Source organism: Xiphophorus hellerii, chromosome 14, assembly GCF_003331165.1.
Source record: "Xiphophorus hellerii strain 12219 chromosome 14, Xiphophorus_hellerii-4.1, whole genome shotgun sequence".
Lineage (NCBI taxonomy): Eukaryota > Metazoa > Chordata > Actinopteri > Cyprinodontiformes > Poeciliidae > Xiphophorus > Xiphophorus hellerii.
The window spans coordinates 25,307,240-25,330,857 of NC_045685.1; the positions used below are offsets into that span (position 1 = coordinate 25,307,240).

Genomic DNA, 23,618 nt, shown 5'->3' on the forward strand with positions numbered 1-23,618 from the left:
TATAGACTTAAAGGTGTTACGTTGTTTTTTGTTTTTTTTTTTGCATTTGACTGATTTTCTTTTTTAAAATGCAACTCAATAAAATGACAAAGTTAGGGCCATTGTAGATAGAAAAAAAGGAGTACATTTCTACCGAAAAACTCAGAAAGTTTAAGATTAATCTCAGAAATTTTCCTGGAAGAACAAGAAAATTTGACTTCAAAAGTTAAAAAAGAGAAATTCTACTTTTGAAACTAAATATTTCAGCTCAGAAATATCCTTGTTTTTCCAAGAAAACTTCTGAGACAAATCAGATTTTTAGAAGAAGTTTACTCATTTCTTTTTCTTCCAACAGTGGCCCTTATATATCACTGTAGCACTCAGAGAGAGAGAAAATAAGTCAGTTGATTATTGACTCTTATGTTTATTGTTGTATTTTTTTTACGTTATTTTTGAGTGAAATTAAGTATCTGACATGATATTTTTGAGATCATTTATTCACTTTTGTTTCTTCCTTGGTTCCCACCTGCTGCCGTTGCTCATCCTTTTAGCTTCCCGCCTCTGTTGTCCCCTCTTCGCCTCCTCTCTGTTTCCTTCTTGTTTTTCTCCTCCATTTTCCTCAGTTACGACGGAACATCTCGTAAACACGACTCTGAACTTTTACTGTCTGACACAAACAGACGGCAGTCTTTCTGCTTTACCACCCAAGCTTTGGTTGGTAGTTTGGTGGAAGATTGTAAATTTTAATATTGGGTTGCTGTTTGAACACAATTGATGCCACACAAAGTCATTTTCTTCAAGCTTCTCTTTTCATCTCACACACAACTTTATGGTGTTCAAGGAAATTTGAGATACACTGAGGCTAACACTTAGTCTTTGGCTGCTTTGAAGGCAGCTCAACAAAAGTTGACAAGATTGCAATATAAAGCAAGTATTATTGAGAAAAGTTCTTGTTAGACAAAGGCAACATTTTAAGTAAGCAGAAAATGTTCTTCACAAAAAACAAAGGATGGTAAACAAGTTTAATGCAACTTGATTGTGTGAAAGGCAACAAGTGGTAAAAAGTGCAGGGCGTTTCAAGTATTTAATTTACTTAACTTGAAAGCAAATTAAAGACTAAATATTAAAATTGCCTAATTTGTAAATAAGCTGTGATGCTAACAGAACTGTTTGGTATTAACAATGTAACTGAAGAGGACAGAAATAAAGTGAACACAGTTTAAATTACCAGTGAACTGCTGATATCACAGTAAATAAGGAGTAATAAAGCCATTACTTCAGACTTTATAAGACTGGTTAAATGTTTTATTTATTTTTAGCTATGGTTATATGTAGAATCCTGCCATAATTACGAATACATTAATAAATGTCTTGATGTACGTACAGCTAAAAGGAGCTTTATAAATAAATTAGTGGCCCATTACATGGAACAAAATAATAAAAAGAAGAGATTTATTTAATAATTGATCAGTTAAGTTGGTATAAATATATGCTCCTATTTAACTACTGTGACACTGCTCCGTTTATATATTTTCATGTGCATTTATTATTTTGTTGCATTTAATGGCATTAATTTATTCAAGCTGCATTTTGAGTCTGTATTGATTTAATGAGCAATTTTTTTATTTATGCATTTATTCTTATTCATGGTGGGCTTTGTCCTCCATACCGTTGCTGTAGAGCAAGGTCCACTTACTGTTCTCGAGTACAAGTTAGCATTAGCACTGCAGCACAGTAGCAAAATTTGCTACATGAAGTTAAAAAGAAATGTTTTAAAGAGTAACTAACAACAAATCAATATTTCTACATTTATTCTTGATTATGACAGGTTTGGTCCTCCATAATGCTTCTGCAGGACAAGTGAATGTAAATATCCACTTTATGGTTTGCTATCTGCAACAGGAAGTTTCAAAAGTAACATTTTAAAGAGTAATTAACCCCCAAATCCACTTTTTTCTGGTAAACTGCTTCAGTGCGTTCTCAAGGGTGCCATCTTTATGATTTCACACATTTATTCAAAATTTCAGTGTAAATTTGGTTAATTCTGAAATATTTGTCCAAAAACGAGAGAAGAGTTGGAATTGAAAGCATTTATTGATAACTTTTCTTGCTTTGCATGTCTTTTTTTATTTAATTAGTCCATGAAGGGGACTCAGAATAACAGATTTTCCCAGTTTTGACCTTAGTTTTCACTCTAAGCTGTTAACTGTCGCTGCTCTGTTGGTTTCTGACTGGAATATGTTTGTGGTCGCAACACGTGCTGCGCATGCTGAGTTTACACATCTGTAACACATGTGCACACATCATTCACCAATAAAGTGTCTGAGCTCACGCCTGTCTGACCTCTGACCTTGTCTAGCTGATGGTCTAAATTTGTTTCAAGTATTTTGTGTTATCTTCGTCATTGAGTGTCAGTGGATAAATGTGATATGTGACTTGAATCATGCAGAAAGATAATTGTTTGACACCAAAGATAAAACATTTCATTTGAAATAATTTATATTTCCTCATTCTGTGCAGTTTACATACTTTTAACCTGGATTGTTATTGAGTTACTCGGCTCTGCTTCTTTTCCAAACTCTTTATCAGGGAACATGAAAAAGATTTTTAAGGTTGTTTTCGCACCTGATAATCCAGTAGACTCGGTTCATTTGGACCAAAAATTGCAACATTTGATATATTTTCAGCTGGCGTGGTTCTCTTTCTTACTGCATTGAGTGAAACCAACCAAACTGTTGAAAAACCTGTTCCCCTCCTCGCCTGTGGTGGCGCTGCAACAAGAACCACTGAAGGAAACGACACAGGAAAATACCAGCAAAACTTCCTTGTTCAAGTAATGTTAACAAAAATGGAGTAGTCAGATTTTAGCGGTTGTAGAATTTCGCTTTTGTCTTTTATAAAAGACCAAGAGTCATTTCTCCCGCTAGCGCTAAAGTTACATGTTTTTGTTGGTTGTATTTACCCAGAATGCCGTGCGCTGTAATCCACTTCCTGCCTTTTGAACATTCTCCGGTCCACTTAGCATTCATATATGCATTCGAACTAAAATTAAAATTTTTTGATGGAAAACAGACATATTTTCAACCTCCTCTCTACTTTCACGCTCATTTCAGGTTAAGATTGAACACATTAATGTCATTGGTCAATATATAACTAGTAAGTAACAAGAATCAAAATCCCTATTTTATTATTGGTATAACCTACAATGAGCCAATGGTTCCCATAACTGGAATCCTAAAAAACCAATAGGACAGTCTTGAGAACATTTCCAAAATTAAAAAAATGTTTGTTAATACCTTGTTTTTGCCATAATTTAAAAGTAAACATTTTGAAAATGTTTACTTATTCGAATGTTTACTTATTTGAATAAGTAAACAATTACTTATTCAAATAAGTATTGAATAAGTAAACTTATAAGTAATAAGTAAACATTATAGGTAAATAATGTTTACTTATTCATCTAAGATGGATCTAAGCCTATTATTTCCATTTAAACAGAAGGTTTGAAGGGGGAAAAGGGAAATAAAGTTTTTTATCATTAAGTCTGCTTTATTGGTCTATTTCCTGAGCTCTATTAAAGAGATGAAAAGATATATTGACAATTACAACAAATTAAATGCTTAATGTTTGGATTTACAACCAGTGTCAGATGCAGTTTCCACATTGTTAGTCTCTTCTAGTGGGAAAATGATAGTTTAATTCTTGCTTGTCTCTTTAAAGCGCAGGCTGGTTAATCAACAAATTACTCTTGAAGCTAATTAGAATGAGAAGAACAAACAAACCAGAGTCAAAGAGCAAATCAAAGCCAGACGCTCACTCAGGAAACAGCTTTCCATGCAGAACGTGGGACTTTATTAACAGCTCCATGCATAAAAGAACCCATGCCCACCACAAACCGAGTGCCGTCACACATCAACTGAGTTTCCATCCAGTTGTGGTGGAGTATGATGGAAAGTTTCACTGCACAGACCCAACATCTGCTCTTTGCAAAAACATTTCAGCAAGAATATACTGGGGTTTGTCTTCCAGATGTAGGATAAAGACGTGCTTTTGAACTGTGTCTCAGATACACATCTGATATAAAAAGAGTGCACATGTCAGCTGAAGTCAGGTTTTCCTGATATAAACAAGGAGGTGATCTATTTGTCTGTCTACTACTTAGCTATCTAGCAATCAGACTCTATCTATTTAGCTAGTTAAGGCAATCTATCTCTATCTCTCTCTTGCTAGCTAGCTACCAAGATAGTGAGATAGCTGGCTATGCTGCAACACAAGACTATGAAATAAATAAAAATAAAGTTAAATAACATCAGCTGTAAATATTTTTAACATGCAAATAATGTAGCGTTCAACATACTCATTTTCAAATGCAGTAAGTTATTTATTCACTTGTCACTATTCTACCCTCTATTCAAATTACTCATTTTGTCTTACTGCCTGTAGAGGTAGCTAGAGTAAAACAACAGCAAACTCGATCTCAAAGAAAATGATTCTGAACTTCATTTGTTTATTTAGAAAATACCTTCTGATAATGTGTGACAATAATTAGGGCTAATATGTGTCAGTTGTGTTGCTCCGCTGCTATCAGTCTTTATTCGAGCGCCGATCACATTAAACTCAGAATGACTTTAGCTGATTTTAGAAGAGAAAAACGATTTTTTTTTTTGTGAATGAAACCAAAAGATTCAGATTCAGGAAACGCTTCCGCGATTCCCTTGTTGCCATGGTGACGACGTAGCTTGGCTGTTAGACGCTGACTTCGAACGGGGAAAACTTATCAGGCTAAATTAGCTGCTATGTTTGAATTTCTGTACATTTTCCCTGCAATTTAACTGAGAAGAGACGCGAGTGGCATCAAGAAAAGCTCAGGTTTGGTTCAGCTTAGGTCGCAGTAAAAGAAGCTGTGACATTTTCACAGTAACTCTACCGTTTGTGGATGTTAAACGAAATTAAGTGCTATAGTAGCTTCTGTTTTAGTTAGCTTAAGCTATAAAAGCTACGAAGTTTAGCTCCGAAAGTAACTTTTTTTTTCACCTATTACTTTTTCTAAAAGAAATAATGTCTGCATTGTAATGTGCGGTGTTTCCTGATAGCAGAAAGGTTGTTTAAAGACAGAATATTTATGGAATAAATATCAACTTTCTGTTCAATCAAATGTAATATTTTGAAATTAACTTCTACCATGTTAAAGCAGCTTAAAATAACTTGGATTAAGAATTAGAAAAGTAATTACAAACGCAACCATTACTGAATTACTACCATTATTTACAACATCTAGTTTTGTTATTGCCAACCAGTAATTAAAATATGTTTTGTCTAATTCTAGACAAAAGAATTAGACAAAAATAAAATAAGACAAAGAAAACCCACCTAATATGTTAATATTCACAGTTTTGGTCAGTAAACAGTCACAATTTAGACATGACAATGACATATTAAAGGAGTAAAAATGTTCTGTTTGCACACAGAGAGAAGTTGTGGATAGATTTGGGTTGAGATTTGTCTCAAATGATCAGAATTGTCTCTGCTAAGATTTTAACCCGACTTTATTATTTGTGTACCAGCAGGATGAAGCAGGTGGAGACGTTCAGAAACAGAAAGGTTTCGGATTCATCGATCCTTTCCAGAAAGGAAATAGCTATGTGAGTCCAGAATAACTAACTGTCAGTGGTTTTCCACCATTAAAGAGAGAAAAAAAAAAAGGAAATACATTTTTTGTAAGTTTAAAATGTCTAAAAGTCCAGGAAGCAAGATTTGGAAAAACAGTTTTTGGTAAAAATAAACATGAGATTTCAGTCATAGTCTGCTTCTAGTTATTTCCAAACGAGATTAATTTTATTGCATCCATAATAAAATCACAAATTATTACATTAATTTATCCTCCATCTTACTTTTATGTTATTTCTAACTCTTCCAAAGGCAAAATGGGAATATTTAAATGTTTTCTTCACTGTCAAAACCCATTAATAACCAGATATTTTCAAAATTACACATTTAAAAACTGATGTTCCTGCTGCTCCATGTCTGCCGTGGTTTAAAAAAAAAAAATCAAAATGCAGATTAGATGAAATCCAGGTAAGTTTTGAAGGTTTGGATCAGCTGTAAGAGAAGAAACGTATAAAAACTTTAACAAGCATTTAGACCAGGACCTGATAAATCCTGATCTTCCACTAATCTATAGACTAAGATCTATTAGAAAGATGAGAATATTGCTTTAAGAGTTAGAGCGCCCTCTGCTGACAAACAATAGCCACCTACTAATTCAACATTATTTAGCAGTAATTTAAGAGATTTCCACAAATATGTAAGATCAACTCTATATAAAATACAATGTGGTTCAAATTAATCTCAATACGACCTATTAATCTGGGCAAACACATGCAGTTCAGTTCAATACAAATGATTACACAATGCAGAGAAATCCATTTCATGATAGAATAGCACTTAGAGAAAAGATATAGAGCATTAATACAGTTTCTGCATTGATACACTGAGACAGGTGTACTTTCTACAAGAGAGAAAAAGTACCACAGAGTTTAAGACAGAAACAGCTTTGACTGAGACACAGCTTGGCACAGAATAACTGAGGTTTTAGTACTTTCTTTTTACAAAAAGATAATAAAACACGCATTGAGCCAGGCGTACTTTCAATAAGAAAGGAAAATAATTCAGCATTAAAGCTAGCAATATCTTAAACCAGGAAAAAGAGACAGAGAGACACAGAAGCACTGATCTTGTAAAAAAAGAAACAGACAGACACTCTGAGCCAGGTGTACTTTCTATAAGAAAGAAAAGCAGAGATTACACAAAGCTGTAATAGATTCTTTGACGGCCCAACCAAAGAAAAAGACACATCTAGAGAAAGAAGCTCTGAGCCTGGAGAACTTTCCATGGAACAGGAAATGGAGAGACACTGAGCCAGGGCTGGTTTCTAGAAAAGAGCAGCAGAGAAAGAGAGAGAAAACGGCAACATGAACTGTGATGTTTTAATGATCGGAGCGGAAACAACATCAGAACTGTAGTTTTTTTCTGATTCTACGAGGGTTGACGTTTGATACTTTCCTGTTTTTCAGGTTCAGAAACACGCCGAAGCAGTACATGTGTGTGGAGATGCTGCAGGACGGCTACCACAGGTAGCCCTCCCCTCCCTGCCATCACCCTGAGTTATTGATCGCACATCGGCTCGGCTGACTGACCCGTGTCTGAGTTTCAGGTCGTTTTCAGAGCTCTTCATTCTGCTGCGCTCAGACCTGGAGCAGAGGGCCAACGCTCGGCCCAAATCGCCCCGGCTGCAGGAACCCCCGCTGGAGGAGCAGCGCGAGAAACTGGAGACCATCCGGCTGCACCTGAGCCGGGCAGAGAAAGCAGAACGTGACGGTGAGGAGAGGAAGAGAACGTTCATCTGGAGTTAAACATCAACATTTTCTAGATTTAGTTTTGTTTTTATTAGTTGTGAAAAATCAAATCTGGATCCAGAAGACTATTAGCTGTAAAATCATCCAGCTTTAGTTCAGAGCTGTAATTAACAATTATTTTACTAACTGATTAATTGTTTGTTCTGACAATTATTCAGTTAGTTGGATACAAGAAATTGGCAAATTCTGCGTATTTTTTGATTCAACATTTTTATTAGAAATGCATCAAAAGATGCAAAATAACAAAATACATATTTTATTGCCTAAATTCAATAATAAAACATTCCGACAATTAATTGTTAGAACATTTGATTAAACAGAAATAGAAATAGGCACATTGTGCAGATTTATTATTTAAGCAATTTTTACACAATGTTAGAAATTCTTCAAAGATGCAAATAAACACATAATTCAGTATCTTTTAAAATAAGGGAATAAATATTTTATTGCCTAAAATGCAATAACAAAATATTCTGACGATTAATCAGATACAAGAATTGGGACAATCTGTGGATTTTTCAATTCAATCTTTTTTATATAATATTAGAAATACACAAAATAACCAAATACCAAGATAAATATTTTATAGCCTAAAATACAATAGCAAAGCATTTTGATGATTAATTATCAGAATAATCAATTAATCTGATACAGATTAATTAATTAATAATTACTGCTCTGCCTGTGTTGTTCTTTCAGTTTGTATACTCCAGTTAACAATTAATCGGTTACTAAATTAGTTGATAATTATTTTAATAATCGATTAATCGTTCAGCCTTATTATAGTTTAAGTAATGGAGGGTTTTTTTTGTGCAGGTTCCTGGACAGCCGTGTGTGAAGAGCGGCTGCATTTGGGTCGCTACTTCACCGATCCGATGGACATCTGGCTCAGCTTTCACTTCTACCACAGCTGCGCTGACAGAGTGTTCGGAGGCCGGTCCAAAGCCGCCACGGAGGCCAGATTCCACCTGGCTGAGCTGTACCGGCAGCAAGGTAGCCGTCACACAGACGCCGTTTAAGAAGCGCCAAACGTACACGGTTGTGTCCTGTCCCACAGGGGACCTGGTGGAGGCCAGGGACCAGGCGGAGAGGGCCCTGAAGCAGGCGGAGGACGGAGGCTGGCTGGACCCGGAGGGCCGGCCGCTGAGGCTCTGGGGCTGCAGGGAACTGGGAGAAATCTACAGCCTGCTGGGTGAAGCTTACCTCGCAGCGAAGCAGTACGACACAGCCACGATGCTGCTGCAGCTGGGATCCAAGATGGCTATCGAGGGTGAGTGGGAGGAGAAGATGGAGTTTACACCAATTCACCAACTAGTGCTCATAAAACAAACATTACAGACTAACAAAAAGAGGTGTTGACCTGCAAAATGAATAACATGATAAGAAAACGAATAACAGCAACAAAACTAAATTGGAACAAAAAATGAAGTAAACATAAAAATGGATACATTTAGGATAAACACAAAACATAACCAAATGGTGTCACAACAAAAACAATAAGATTATTTAAAATATGTGGGTTAGAATATACTTTATTTTATTTTCTCTCATCCTGGCAATTATTATCTGATTTGCATTATTTTTCCTTTCTCTAATATTCCTCAATTAACTGAGGGTCACAGTTATTTTGGGCAGAAGGGGGAAAAAGGGAGAGAAAGAAAATAACTTAAAAAACGTTTTGTGATATTAATATTATTAGGCCGTCCCTGTTTCTCTGTTCTACCCTGGAGTTTAAAAATTTAAAGGTGACCTATTATTATTATTATTATTTCTAACCTTGAACAGGTTAGAAAAGTCTACAGTCGGTTAAAAACATGTTTATTACATTTTTTCCACAAAATTATTCTTGAATAAAAGATTTCTTTCTGCTCGGTTCTGCCGATTGTGAAATCCTTTCAGAATGAGATGTTCCTGGAAAATCTTTTAGGTTTTTCTGAAAATTTCTACGTTTTTTGGTTGAAATTTACTTATTTGAAACCTAACTTAAGCATTTTTTCATGAGTCGGTATTTGATCTGGTTTGTTTCAGGCGGCGATCAGTCGGTGAAGGCGGAGTCGTTCTTCAGGGAAGGAATGGGCTTACAGAGTTCAGGAGATCACCAAGCAGCCAAGGAGGTATCAAAGCAGCTATCAAAGCTAAATCTTAACTTTAGTTGTAACAGAAACATTAATCAGCTGACAAAAATAAATTCATGAGTGTCTTTTATAAATGACACCCAGCTCTTCAACACCTGCGTAGAACTCTTTGGCTCTCTGCAAGACGTTCAAGGTTTGGTGAAGTCCTACAAAGCCATAGCCAAGTCCTTACAAAGGTACGAACACCGACATCATCACAGATGTTTCTAGTCATGAAAGAATGAAACCTGACTTCTGCTTTCTGGTCAATCATCCAACCAATGGTGGTGGCTGCATCATGCTGTGGGATGAAATGATGAGAAGTTTCAAACGGAAGTCAAATTTTATAGAATAAAACTAAATTTTATTTTGCTAAATTTAGTTTTATTTTTGTGTCGCAGTATCTCAGCTTTACCTCCAAAATATTTTTATTTGATTTTCTCTTTGTTTGTTTAGGAAAAAACATACACTGACATTTGTTTTGGTTTTCTTCATATGTTATTAAAATATTTTGTAGATACCGCCACTGTTATTTTTGTCTAGTTTCTAGTGCAAATATCTTAGTTCACTTGAAATAAGACAAAACTAACTTACAAGTAACTTTTCAGCAAGATATAGGAGCTTGTTTTAGTCAGTAAGTTCTTAACATTGAATAAAAGTTAATAGTTCCACTGGCACTTTATTTCACTTATCACATGGGAAAAATGTCTTGTTATAAGTGGAAAAAACACCAAGGGGAACAAATGCTCTCTGTTATTACTAAGGAATTATTGACTTGGCCCTGATTGACCCTGATTGGTCCTGGTTAGATCTAGTTGGCTTTATTTGACTCTGATTGGCCCTGATTGGCTGTGATTGGCTTTGGTTGGTCTTGGCTGGTTTTGTTTGGCTCTGGTTTGCTGCGTCTTGCAGTCATAGCCAATCAGAAACTTGAAAAAGCTAGTGAATAGTGTTTATCGTCACTTTTATTGTTATTACAATTGTTGCACAAAATATCATGATTGAACTTTACGTCCATATCGCCCCCTGCTGGTGGAGCTGCAGTAGGTCTGGAGAAAAGGTCTGCGTGGTAGTTAGTTTTATCTTATTTCAAGTTAAAACTAAGATATTTGCACTAGAAACTAGACCAAAAATATTTTGTAAAATTTTATATTTTTGCAGTATATGAAATTTGTTCACATTCTGCCTTAGGTTTTAATAAAATAACTCACAGGAAAAATTAAAAGAAAAACTTACAGGTCAGAAGTTTGATGATATATGAAAATTAAATAACAAAAAGTATCAATATCAGTACTTGTATTACTGATACTGGCAAAAATCTAATAAAATAATCAGCTTTGCCAGGAAAAAAGCTACAACAGTTCATCAAAGTGTTGGTCTAAGGGTTTTTATCTTTCCAACAGCGAAGGAAACATCGAGGAGTGCATTGAGACGCTGGAGAAGTCAGCTGATCTGTGCCAAAGCAGCGACCTGCAGGAGAGGCTGGCGGACATCAGCCTGACTCTGGGCTGCATCTACAGCGACGTGGTACCAATCTGAGACACGTTAAGCTGATTATTATTTTACGTCCTGTCAGTTTAGAAATGATTTCATCTGCCTCTTTCTGCAGAATCGGCCTCTGAAATCGTGTGAATACTTCTTGCAGAGCTACAAAGCTGCCTGCACCGCCAGAGAGGTGCTTCTGCAGCAGAAAGCACAGGTGCGTCTTTTTAAAGTCATATCTGGCAACATCTGTTTGGTACCAGGAAACCGTAGCTGTGTTTCCATAACAAATGTGCGCAAAACTATTTTACAATAATGTTGGCAAAACACAATATTGCTGTGTTTGCATTAAAAAAAGAAATGTGATTGTTTTAGTTGTATTTACCCAGAATACAATGCATTGTAGTCTGCTTCCTGCTTTTGGAGCAGTCTCCAGTCCGCTTGGCATTCACATATACTTTTGTTTTGCTCCAGAATTCACTTCAACCGAACGGAGACGTTGGTTTGTAGATTAACCAGAGTTCGCTGTTTTGGTCCGATCGCACGTTCACACTTCCCCAAACGAACCAAACTTTCTAGACAAAAGAACCAGAGTTTGATTAAAGCAGGCTAAACCGGACCGGTGGGAATTCACCCTCATACTTTTTGGATACAGTTTGCAGATCATTTATTTTAAAACTAAATAACAGCGGTGTGAGTGTAGGTCCCTGAGGAACACCAAAACTACAAGGAAGGGCAGAGGACATCTCACAATTTGCCTGTTTTTTTGTCACCTCTTTCAGGTGAAGCTGGGTTATACATGCGCACACTCTCTCATCAAGACACACATCTCTGAGATGAAGACGCCCTCACTGTCCTCTGTGAACCAGCTGGTGGACTGGAAGGAAACCAGAGGACACCAGAACTTCTGCTGAGGGTTTAGAAATTAACATTCAGCAGCTGGTTGTTGAGAGGAAGGAGAAAAACAAACAAAAACATACATTATTACTTGTCTTTACATATTGCCAACCACTTATCTTGTTCAAGAAATAATAAATTAACAGAATGGCAAGATTTCACATCTGAAAATAATTTAAAACTCTTTCATTTAATAGCAAATTCAAACCTCCTCTGTTTCTATTGAGGCTGAGAGTTAAATTACCTGCAGTTATGAAGATGATGTGATCTAACCAGTATGCAGCTTATTTATATTGATTCAGTTTATCTTTATCAAAGTGTGTGGAAAACTTTTGGCTTTCAGTTTCAACTCTATGAACATGTGCCAGGTGTCAATGGACCAACAAGATAAATGTTTAAACTCCAATGTTTTTGGTCATAATGTTTTGTTTGATGCGCATAATATAGTTGGGTTTTTTATTGTTTTTGCCTTTTGTTTCTTTTTCTTACAAAACATTGTTAAAATGTAAATTCTGTTTTAAAAAATTTAATATTTTGTAAGTTTTATTTTAAATGCAGCTGCAATTTATTTGTTGCAGTACTTTCCAATTATTTTTAATTAGTTTATTTTCATTTTATTAATGTTTTCATTCAAATATTACCCCCGTAAACTATTAATAGAATTAGTAAAAATCATTTTAATTAGAATTTCAATTTTACTTTATATTAACTCTTATCAGATTTTACACAAATATTTGATACATTTTTATTTATTTTATTTCCTTTTCCAACTTTCATTTTAAAGATAGTTGCGATTATTTTCTTATATCACAATTTTACGGTTTCTATTTTATTGAATTGCATTATTTATCTCATTTTAATTAGTTTTCTAATATAAATGATATGATCAACTGCTGATGGAAATAGTAATAGTAGCATACGTTTTGTATTTCAATTTAAAATTCAAATATTTTTTATTGAACAATTATTGTGCCTGTTATTTTTTGTATTAATATGACTTTAAATCTAATATTAACATTTCTCCTTTGATTTAATTTTACTTAAAATACAGGTAAAACTTAATTTTAGTATATTAAAATATTTGTATTTAATTTATGCTATTAAATTCTTCATAGTTTAAACATATTCACTTTAAAATACGTGTTATAACTATATTATTTTTGAATAACTCTAAATTAAGTTCTATATTTGTTTGTATCTGGGCGCATATCGTTCTTACTTCATTCTATCTATGATTAACTTCCGGTTTTAGATTTAACGCTCTTATTTTTAAGGGACAAATTCCGGCTTTAAGATTGTATCCGGTATTTTCAGTTGTGAACGTTGTTCTGAAGTTGCAAACGTGAACGATTGTGTGTTTTATTTTGGGCTAAACCGTGTTGTGTGTTCTGTATATTTTTTTATATTTTCAAACATTTGTTACGGTAAGTTATTGTGCGCCTCTGTTCGGTCATTACGGCGGCGTCGCAGCCCACGTGTCCGGAAGTAGCTCCTGTTGCTCCGTTGGTGTTTTCCAACTGAACTCCGGGAAGGAAGAAGCAGCGGCAGGTTTCAGAAACTTGAGCCCGGCTGCTGCGATAGGAGGGCCGGCTGGGAGGCCGCAGGCAGAGCCCCGGCAGCTGAATCATGGGCCTCCTGGGGAGGCTGCGGAAGGAGTGGTTCATCATCGGGATAGTGCTGGTCATCCTGTCGGCCAAACTGCTGCCCGGTGTCGGTGTTAAAGGAGGTGAGCCTCGCAGTTCGAAGCGGTTCTTTTAAAGTTTTGAATGAATATATAGAGAGTTTTTAACTTTAAATGCTGGAAACGGAGAGCTCAGCTGAATATAAATCTGAATTGATTTAGATTTATCTGGAAGACGCTGAAATGTTTCCTCCTACCTGGATCCTAGTGACACGTTGCATTCAGCGGAAATGTCAACACTCCTGTCAGTACTTTTATCTTCTAGTTTTCATAAGAAGAATCAGTCTGGGGATTTTCAGATATAATCTGAGGACAGTTTTAGAACTAATACTGCGTCAGAGATTGTTGCTCAAATACTGATAACAAGTACTGATAAATACTGATAAATAAGTAATATAATGTAATTCCGCCTCACCTGTAGATAAGATAACCTGCCCGGCTGCTACTGTTGTGCTGCCTTCAGGTGCTCCTCGAAAATCCTCACTTCGATTTACAAAAACATAGAAATGTTTCTTTATTCCTACCTTTTTAAATTTTCATATGAATGAAATCTAAAAAAGTGTGGCGTGTTCTCCATCCAATAGCATTCAATGATTGAAAAATATTGGTTTCAATCATTGGAAAATATTTTCCACTTTTTGAAAATATTTTCTGCCATTTGTGATCTTTTTTTTTTATTGAAACAAAGTACTAAAAAACAATTAAAACTTGATCTGATATGAAAAAAAATCTAAGACTAGTAAACATTGTCCTAATTTAAACCATTTGACACTTTGAAAGGATTTTGTTCAGCCTCTGACCACAAGTCCAGAATGGTAGGAAATTTGGCCAACAAGGCAGAAAACAATTGATGACCAAAAATATTGGAAATTAGATGTTTTTTCTTTTAATAAGGCAAATGTCTGCAGCCTTTTTTATGTCTTGTATCTTTAATGATTTACAGATTTAATTAAAAAATGTTTATTGTTGAGCAGGTAAAACTAAAAAACACAGGAAACAAATTTTTGCATTTCTAATTTAAGGATTTTTCTAGCACAACATTAATTTAAATTTGACAGGACAAAATGTTTGGACACCACTGCGTTAGAACAACATAAAGTGAAGGTCTAGCAGCTAATGATTTGGTCTGTTACCGTGGTTACCAGTGTAAAATAGCGCCTTGTTCTTCTTGCCTGTCAGGTCCACTAAGGCCAGAGGTCACCATCACCTACATCGCCGTTTCCCTCATCTTCTTCAACAGCGGCCTGTCTCTGAAAACGGAGGTGAGTCAGCGCCGCGATGCCTTCAGGTGCAGCTCAGAAACCTTCCATCATCGTGTCTGTTTTTTTCCCGTTAGGAGCTGAGGAACGCGTTGTTCCACGTTCGCCTCCACCTCTTCGTCCAGTCGTTCACACTGGTCTTCTTCCCCCTGGTCGTCTGGCTGCTGCTGCAGGTCCTGGCGCTGACCGCCATTGACCAGTGGCTCCTCAAAGGGTACAGTGTGTGTGTGGGTGTGTGTGTGTGAAAGGGGCGCTCTGTCTGGGTCTAAAATGTACCTGAGGGCCGAACACAAAGAGCCACAGTCATGGTTATTACAGCTGATTCTCTATGCAAGTTTAGGAGCAACATCCAAACTTTATGTAACGTTCAGGTTGAAGCTCTGTTTTCTTTTGGGGCCTCGCTACTGAAACAGCAGCAGCATTAGAAAATACCAAAAAGACAACTCAACATTATGTAATAATGAACTTTTTTCATGTTTTTAAACTTCCATTCAGGTCTCAACTGCTTGTAAAAACAGAACAAATGCTTGAAAAAAGCCCGACCAAACTGTTTTTTATCAATAAAATAATGTTTTTATGTGTCTGAAAAATGAACTGTTTCAGAAATTTAACTCACATTCTACGGGACTGCACTGTTACTTAGCAACCCCAGCCAAGCCCAGCACTGTTACCTAGCAACCCAAGCAGAACTCAGTTGACTTTCTTTCTGCATGCACTTTACAATTGTTGCTGAAAAAGAGAAGATATATTTGTTTATTTTGGTCATTTTAATGTTTCAATACACAAGTAAAGCAAAGAGAACACAACGCTGAAATAAACAGAATTTAAAATGAAAAAAGTGAAAATGTGTTTTGTTGTTGACATTTGAAACTGGTTGGGTGCTTGGGCAGTCGTTCATCCAGCGGCCCGTCGTGTTTTTGAGTTAAAAAATGATTAAAGTTGACAGGAAATTTGAAAATATCACTTGATAATTATGTATTATTGAAAGATTGGAAGATTAATACCTGAACACCAATTATAAAGTCTTAAAAAATGCAAACATTTTAAAAGGACTTAAATAAATAAGCAAAGCTTAGCCTGGTGGGGGCACAAGTAAAGCCTAGTGGCCCACCAGGCTTATAATACACTGGGGGAAACCCTGTGTAGATGTGAATGTATTTCTAAAACGTTTTTTCCCCAGTTGACCCTCTTCCTGTTGTTGTCGTTGCCTAGGTTACAGACGGTGAGCTGCATGCCCCCTCCGGTTTCCTCCGCCGTCATTCTGACCAAAGCAGTCGGCGGGAACGAGGTGACGTTCACACCGAGTCGGTTCGACCCGAGAGGCGATTGGTGAGTCTGCCTGTTGCTGTCTCCCCGCTGACCGCTTGCTCTCTGTGCCTCCAGGCGGCGGCCATCTTTAACTCGGCGTTCGGAAGCTTCCTGGTGAGGAGCGTTTTGGGTCTGGGTCGGGTTTGGGGCCGTATCGGATCGGGCCGGGCTCTAATGCTTTCTGTTTGTCCTGCAGGGGATCGTGGTGACTCCGTTGCTGCTGCTGCTCTTTGTAAGTCATAAAACATTCACCATGTGTTGACAATGTTCCCAATAAAGCTTTTGGGAAATGTTTTTACGATGCAAAATGTTAGATGCAACACAAAGTGTTCATCTTTTTGCATTTTCTTTAGTTTTACACACACGCAGTCAAGTTTAATAATTTATTTATTAGACTAAACTGTTTCCAAAGAGAGAGTGAGCCATATCCTGTTCTTACTGGTGATAATGGATTCTTTTAGATCTTTTTGGTTTTTCAACTGATCCCCAATAGTAAAAATATAGCAAACTGCCTTTTTAAGACAAACATACAAATTCCTTCTTAAGTTTTAAGTTTCCACAGTTTATACAACCATTTCCTAAAAAAATGTGACCACTTTGTTTAATTAAAATATTCTAGAGGGGACATATTATGCAAAATTCACTTTTTAAAAAAATTATTTGTACTTCCATTCGGGTCTCAACTGCTTCTAAAAACAGCCGAAGCGCTTAAAAAAACACCCAGTTGTTTCTTCACATTAAATTAATGTTTGAGACGTTTCAAAAACCTCCAGAATGTAAAGTCGGTTGTATAAGTGGAAACATAACAGGTCAAATATCTTAACTAATTATTGTTGAGAAGGTAAAAAATAACTTGTATTTGGTTTTCAATTTATAGCATGATAAATCCTTCAATGTCACATTTAACAATCAGAACCTCCTGATGCTGATTGGTTGTTTCTAGTTAGCTCTGAGAGAAGGCAGAGGACAAACTCATAGTTTTAATAAATATGTAAACAGCATATTTTTTAAGTAAAAGTTACAGACTGCAGCTTTATATACCTTTTTCTAATCACAAAAAATGCTTACAAACCAGAAAATTACTCAAATTATTGTAGACGGAGGTGAAAAGATGCTCCTGTTGGCTTTTAAATTCATAATTAAACTGATATCATGATGTTTTAGTTCAGGGTTGCTTTACTATTCATCAGTTATCATTAAATCACAAAATCTTCATCCACTCTGGGTCATCTGTCTTGTATTTTGCATAATTTTTGTTCTAATCACTGCAAAAACATAAAATGTTGCCAAGTAACTTTGGTCTCCTTTCTATTGCAAATATCTTAGTACGCTTGAAATAACTTACAAGTAACTTTTCAGTGAGATATAGTAATATTGATGAAAAGGGTACGATTTCCAAAGGCAGATTATTTCACTTATAACAAGGGAAAAATGTCTTGTTACCAGTGAAATAATCTGCTGCTAGATCTATCACTTTTAATCAATATTAAAAAAATATTGGCTTAAAACAAGCTTGTATATCTTGCTGAAAAGTTACTAGTAAGTTATTTAAAGTGTACTAATATATCTGCACTAGAAGCTAGACAAAAAACTTAGTAAGATGTTGTGCTTTTGCAGTGTTTTATGTTCTTTATTACTGTTTTAATTCTTTTTCCTCCTAAATTGTGATCAAACACATCATGAGAACAACCAGAATATTAAAATCTGCATGTTAAATCGCTCCACTCTGTAGATTTTTCCGTTTTTATTCATTTCGTTTCGCCTGGCTGCTCTCCTCCTCCTGCAGCTCGGATCTTCATCCTCTGTTCCCTTCACCTCCATCTTCTCTCAGCTCTTCATGACGGTTGTTGTTCCGCTGATCCTGGGTCAGGTAGGAAGACGCTTTTGACGCACCACTTCCGGTCAGCCCCGGCGGCTTCGTTCCCGTTAACCGTATCCGAATTCAGGCTGCATCCTTCGAAGGCCGCATTTGTAGGCCGTTTACATCATAACCTATCCGAATACAAAGACTCCTCTAAACGCGTCCCTATTTTCCCCAGATTTGAAGTTTGGGTTCGGTGTATCCCTCACGGACCACCATATCCCATGATTCATTGCGGGGCGGTTAAGAGCGGCAAATTATTTTGGTATATTACACTTTAAATGACACATGAACTTTTACAATGTTTTAAGGCGAGAATTTAGCTGTGTGAATATCAAATATATGATCAGTTTACCAGTACATCACCTAATTACAATATTGCTCTGACATTTTCGGAGACGTCATCAGCTGTCAGCTGGCGGGGCGCTTCAGGTTCGGTATACCGGGAGAGAAAGCCCGACTCCCGGCACATCGTTTTCAAACTCCCGCAAGCTTTCCCCAACACAGATTCAGTCAGGTAATATCTACATGTATAATGTCTGTTTTACTTAAGTATTTATTGTTTTCCTGAGCAAATAGGTCTGACTGATTAAAGTTAACGGACAGCCTTTTATACAAAGGGAGAAGATAATGCAGGAGTAAAAATCATAAACTTCGGACTCCATTTTTGCCTTTTTGCCGCTCTGACACGGTTGCTAGGCAACATGAGTAATGCTGCGGCGGAAGCTAGACAGCTAGCTGAAGGCTAGACAGCTAGCTGAAGGCTAGACAGCTAGCTGAAGGCTAGACAGCTAGCTGAAGGCTAGGGCTGTCCGAATTAACAGCTTTTCTGCCCCGTTTCTCGTTTATTCGCGGCTTTCGAAGGATGCAGCCCCTGAATTGGGACACATCGAGTTGCTAACGCCTCCCGGCTCGGCCTGCAGGTGTGCCGCGGTTTCCTCAAGGAGTCCCTGGAGCGCCGGAAGCCTCCGTTCGGCGCCATTAGCAGCGCCGTCCTCCTCATGATCATCTACACAACGTTCTGCGACACGTTCAGCAACCCCAACATCGAGCTGGACCCCACCAGCCTGCTGCTGGTCGTCATCATCAGTCAGTATTCAAGGCCTGACCGGAACCTTTTGGGTTTTTGGCTTCCAACGCTGGTAGAAATGGGTTAAAAGCCTTGAAATAAATTTATATCAAGCTGAAACATTTAGAAAAATCCAACCTTTGAATTGGAAACAACACTGCCTGTGCTGATTGGTGAATTTATTTTGAGGCTTTTTATACACTGCAAAATCACAAACTTACCAAACTAGACCAAAAATACTTTGTAATATTATGTTTTTGCAGTGTACGACATTACCTAGAGGTGCAAATACTTCTGGAAGTTTCTGTGTAAATATACCATATATTAAATAAATAAATGCATGTATTTTATAAGTGTAGCTTCGCCTCTCTAATATAAAATAAGACGTTTTCCTCTTGGAATCAGCTAAAAGTTTAAAAGATTATAAACTTCTCACTTTCTTTTGTTTTCTGCAGTTTTCTCCATCCAGGTCAGCTTCATGCTGCTCACCTTCGCCTTTTCCACCAGGTCAGTTTCCACGTTAATTAATTAACACTCGGCTCCTTTATCTCACTAAACAGTTTTAACCAGCAAATCTATGACTTTTGATACGCAGAAATTTCCCAGTTTTTTTCTGAGATTAATCTCAGAAATTTTCTAGAAAAAATGTAAAAATCTGAGTTTAAAAAGTCGAATATTTTCGATTTTTGAAACTCAAAAATTTCCAAAAGAAAAAATTTTTACTTTTAAACTCTGATAATATCTCATTTTAATCTCAACAATCGAGTTTTTTCTAGCAAATGTAAAATTTTTGCAGCTCAGAAATTTCCACGTTTTTTCTAGAGAATCTCAGTGAATCTGATTTTTTTGGCTCCTTCTCCTTTTCTTTCTGCCTACAGTGACCCTAACACGCCGTCTTACTGTTTTTTCTTCTCAGGTCTGGATCAGGATTCAGTCCCGCCGACACCGTCGCCATCATGTTCTGCTCCACACACAAGTCTCTCACTCTGGGTACCGTCAGCTCCCATCATTACTGTTTTTTTATCTTAACTGAACAAACAAGTTTTGCATTAAATGACAAAAACTCAAAAGTAATGACAAGATATAATTTATAAATAGTTTGTTGTGAAAGGCAAAATGAATTCAGATACATAGTTTAAGGAGGGGGCTGAACGCTGGCTGTGTGTCCAGGAATCCCGATGCTGAAGATCGTCTTCGAAGGTTACCAGCATCTGTCACTGATCTCCGTCCCGCTGCTCATCTACCACCCGGCCCAGATCCTGCTCGGCTCCGTCCTGGTGCCGACCATCCGGAGCTGGATGACGAGCCGACAGAAGGTAACCCGGTCGCTGTGGAGGCTCCCTGGCTGCTGGCTGTGCTCCAGTTCTGACCTTTGACCTTTTATCCTCTCTGACAGACTAGTCTGTTGTTGAGATAGACCACGGCTGAGTGAGTAAAGACTGAAGCCCAGCAGGCTGTCTCTGCCTGACACTTTAAGTCGGAGTGATTGGTGCCGATATTTAATTATCCCAGACTATTCAGCTTCCTTCCACCAGCAGGTGGCGCCATGCAGCCCAAATTCAGGCCTTCAAGAAGCAACAATGATGGAAACCTGGCTTCAAAAATGACTCAATTAAAAATAATGTTATAAAAATACAAAAATGCCTCAGTTGAATAATAAAATAGTCCAAATATAATGTTAATTAAAAACATAGAAATAAGTAATGAAAAAAATAAAGATAAAAATAAACAGAATAAAAATAATTCAGTTAAATAAGATAAAAAAGGATAGTAATTAAAAAATACACAAACTAGCAATGAAAATAAATATAAGATTAAAATAAATAGAATAAAAATGCTGAATGATAAAATAAATAAATAGTAATAGAAATGGTCTAGAAAGTATTCATGAAAATAAGTGAATTAAAAAAAATTAAAAAAATCCTTCAGTTAAATAATAAAAAGAATATTAAAGTAAGTTTAGAAAAATTACAAAATATCAATAAAAGTACATAAAATCTATAAATTAAAAATAGAATATGAATTATTAATTAAAAAATATTAAATAGCTATAAAAAGAAAATATATTAAAATAAAAATGTAATTATTGAAGCTTTTTCTCCCTAAAACAACATTTTCATAATTTCTGATATTTCGTCTTTATTCTGTTAATGTAATTACTTTATTCTCTTTTCTCTTAGTCTGGCTCTTAATACTTCATCGTAGATAAAAGCCCCTTTCTCATTAAGAAACTCTTTTTCTAGCAGTTTTATGACTTTTTTCAGTCTTTAAACTCTTAATGTTATAACGTTATCCTCATAATTTCAAAAATAATAAAACCTCTTTTATGAACCGTTTAATCGCTCTGATTGGCTGTAAATTAGTTGAGAGTACTGTGTATTAGCGCCCCCTGCTGGTAGAAACATTTCACCTGCAGGGATCACTGCTGCAAAAATGAGCTTTTCTGTTTGGTGGCGGGAAATTCACTCCTTTATTTTTACCATTTCACTTCCTTCTTCATCAAACTACGGCAGTAAAAACACAATGAATTTAAATCTTTCACAAGAATAAATACAATTTTGATTAATATCAGCGTTTTGACACGTTTTGTTTCTGTTTTAGGGGATCAAACTATCAAGCCTGCAGCCGGTCTGATGCGTCCGAGCGGCGGAAGGATACAAAAAGTGCCTTTTTACGACCAACAACAACAACTAGGACCTCCAGGTGGCAGAGCGGGATTCACTGTTTGCCATCAAAGCCTGTTACTATTTTCTACAAAAACAGAAAAAAAACTCACATTTCCATCCTTTATATCGTTTTATATTTAAATGAAATGTGTTTTATTTTTTTATATCTTGAACTTTTGAGAGAAAAAAAACTAGTTCTGGGGGGGAAAAGGATCTATTTTCAGGAGGTGGGTGAGGTTTCTGGGACCAGTTCTGTTATTTGTTTTCTACTTTGGTTCTTCCAGCTTTTACTGCCAGAAACTGTAAATGGTTTTGTTCAAATTAATGCTGGATTGTTGCATCTAATATAGAAATGAACATCAACAGTTTGACTTCTTGACCCTTTTTTAATATAGCAGAAGCAGTGTTAATGTTACACAGATAGGGGGCGGTGTTGAGCTAATCACTTATATTTATAAACGACAAAACTAAACAAATTATCTCCTGTTATTTCACTTCAATATCTCTATTGTGTTATTTAAACACCACAGTTTGTCTGGATGCATTTCTTGGATTTTAACCAATTAGTTTGTGCTTTTTTAATTTGAAATAATACATAAAACAATGTTTTTATCACACACTTCATGAAACGGAGCCCCAAAGCAACACAGCACCTGGCGTTTTAAGATGGAATATTCCTAATGAGCATTTTGTTTGCGCTGCGGGACAAATCCATGTGGGAATTATTCCTTTTAGTTGCTGGTTAGACAACAAATTGGCAACAAATCCAACTGGCAGCTCGTTAATTTTAGTGACCTGTCATTTTCCAGGACAGATGGCGCCTCTGACACATCGTTTGCAAGCAGAAGTGGCAGCTAATATCAGCTTGTGGAATATCTGGGGAGTTAACGTGAAATTAGGCCATTTAAGAAACAGTATTGTCTAATATAACAGTCTGCAGGGGTAAACCATATATCACTGAAAATAAACTGGATTATTACCTTATGTGACAAATAAAGTAATGTTATTTTTACACATGTGCAGACATGTGATGGTGCATTACGGCCACTGTAAATAGAAAAAGGAGAAAATTTGTGCCAAAAGTCTCAGATATAGCAAGAGATTTTGAGTTTGAAAAGCTGGAAAAGTCACTGAAAAATACTCAAATTTTCTATTAAAAACACAATTTCTACGTTTCGAGAGTCACAAATTTTCTGGAAAAATTACAAATTTGGGGATTAAACTGAGAAATGTGATAAAAAACACCCTCAAACTTCTCAAATGTTGAATATTTGAAGTCAAATTTGTTAGTAAAAACACAAATTGAGATAAATTTCTGAAATTTGAAGTTTCAAAAGTCACAAATTTGCAAGAAAAAACTAATTCTGAGATTAATCTAGAAAAAAATTCTATTTCAGTTTGAAAAGTTTAAAATCTTCTAGAAAAAATTATATTTTTATATTTTCAGAAGTTTTCAAGAAAAAATAAATTTCAAAAGTTGTAAATTTGTTAGAAAAATGTAAAAAATGTTTTTCTTGCAAATCTTTGACTTTTAAAACTCAGATTTTCACTTTCTCTAGAAAATTTCTTAATTTCAAATTTGAGAATTTTTTTCTAGCAAGTTTTTTACTCTTGACAAGATCAGTGAAACATGAACCATCAAGTCAAACAACAGATTGAATTTAGAACTAATAGCCACAATGTAGTGCAGAAGAACCTATTTGTAAGTATTTTTATTATGTTCTCATACAGTTATAGGCATGAAACAAACTTGTCAATATTAGTCATATCAATAGAAACATAAGAACGATATAAATATGATAAAAGTACTTAAAATTTATCTACTATAATAAAGTAAGCATTATAGCAACAGGTTTGGAATATAAAGGATAACATTCATCTCCTCTT

The 23,618-nt window shown here is 36.0% G+C and overlaps 2 protein-coding genes and 1 long non-coding RNA gene across 10 annotated transcripts; 2 read left to right on the forward strand and 1 right to left on the reverse strand.

The window, feature by feature from the left end:
* The first annotated feature begins 4,106 nt into the window (after positions 1–4,106).
* On the forward strand, positions 4,107–12,293 carry ttc29 (tetratricopeptide repeat domain 29). Of its 3 annotated transcripts, none has more exons than XM_032584157.1 (11): positions 4,107–4,848; positions 5,544–5,621; positions 7,053–7,112; positions 7,193–7,356; positions 8,211–8,387; positions 8,452–8,664; positions 9,423–9,508; positions 9,614–9,705; positions 10,912–11,035; positions 11,118–11,207; positions 11,773–12,293. In XM_032584157.1, the coding sequence occupies exons 2-11, from the start codon at positions 5,548–5,550 to the stop codon at positions 11,902–11,904; spliced, it is 1,212 nt and encodes a 403-aa protein (XP_032440048.1). In that variant the 5' UTR covers positions 4,107–4,848; positions 5,544–5,547; the 3' UTR covers positions 11,905–12,293. The 3 variants fall into 3 exon arrangements, with proteins under 3 accessions (XP_032440048.1, XP_032440047.1, XP_032440049.1); XM_032584156.1 differs by having other exon boundaries at positions 5,547–5,621; XM_032584158.1 differs by lacking the exon at positions 5,544–5,621.
* LOC116733352 (uncharacterized) lies at positions 5,782–14,031 on the reverse strand. 4 transcript variants are annotated; one of them, XR_004342002.1, is made up of 7 exons: positions 13,984–14,031; positions 13,766–13,853; positions 13,311–13,638; positions 11,764–11,929; positions 11,376–11,565; positions 8,598–8,655; positions 5,782–7,325 (listed from the first exon to the last, which is right to left on the reverse strand). It is a non-coding gene; the product is annotated as an uncharacterized LOC116733352 (long non-coding RNA). The 4 variants fall into 4 exon arrangements; XR_004342001.1 differs by having other exon boundaries at positions 13,766–13,874; positions 13,984–14,030; XR_004342003.1 differs by lacking the exon at positions 13,984–14,031 and having other exon boundaries at positions 5,782–6,078; positions 7,176–7,325; positions 13,766–13,977.
* Positions 13,487–22,207, forward strand: slc10a7 (solute carrier family 10 member 7). 3 transcript variants are annotated; one of them, XM_032584164.1, is made up of 13 exons: positions 13,487–13,613; positions 14,748–14,830; positions 14,905–15,041; positions 16,040–16,115; positions 16,211–16,249; positions 16,332–16,367; positions 17,922–18,005; positions 18,920–19,085; positions 19,521–19,572; positions 19,982–20,055; positions 20,236–20,381; positions 20,462–20,493; positions 21,667–21,824. In XM_032584164.1, the coding sequence occupies exons 1-12, from the start codon at positions 13,514–13,516 to the stop codon at positions 20,480–20,482; spliced, it is 1,014 nt and encodes a 337-aa protein (XP_032440055.1). In that variant the 5' UTR covers positions 13,487–13,513; the 3' UTR covers positions 20,483–20,493; positions 21,667–21,824. The 3 variants fall into 3 exon arrangements, with proteins under 3 accessions (XP_032440055.1, XP_032440054.1, XP_032440053.1); XM_032584163.1 differs by lacking the exon at positions 20,462–20,493 and having other exon boundaries at positions 21,667–22,207; XM_032584162.1 differs by lacking the exons at positions 20,462–20,493; positions 21,667–21,824 and having other exon boundaries at positions 20,236–20,455.
* The last annotated feature ends 1,411 nt before the right edge of the window (positions 22,208–23,618 follow it).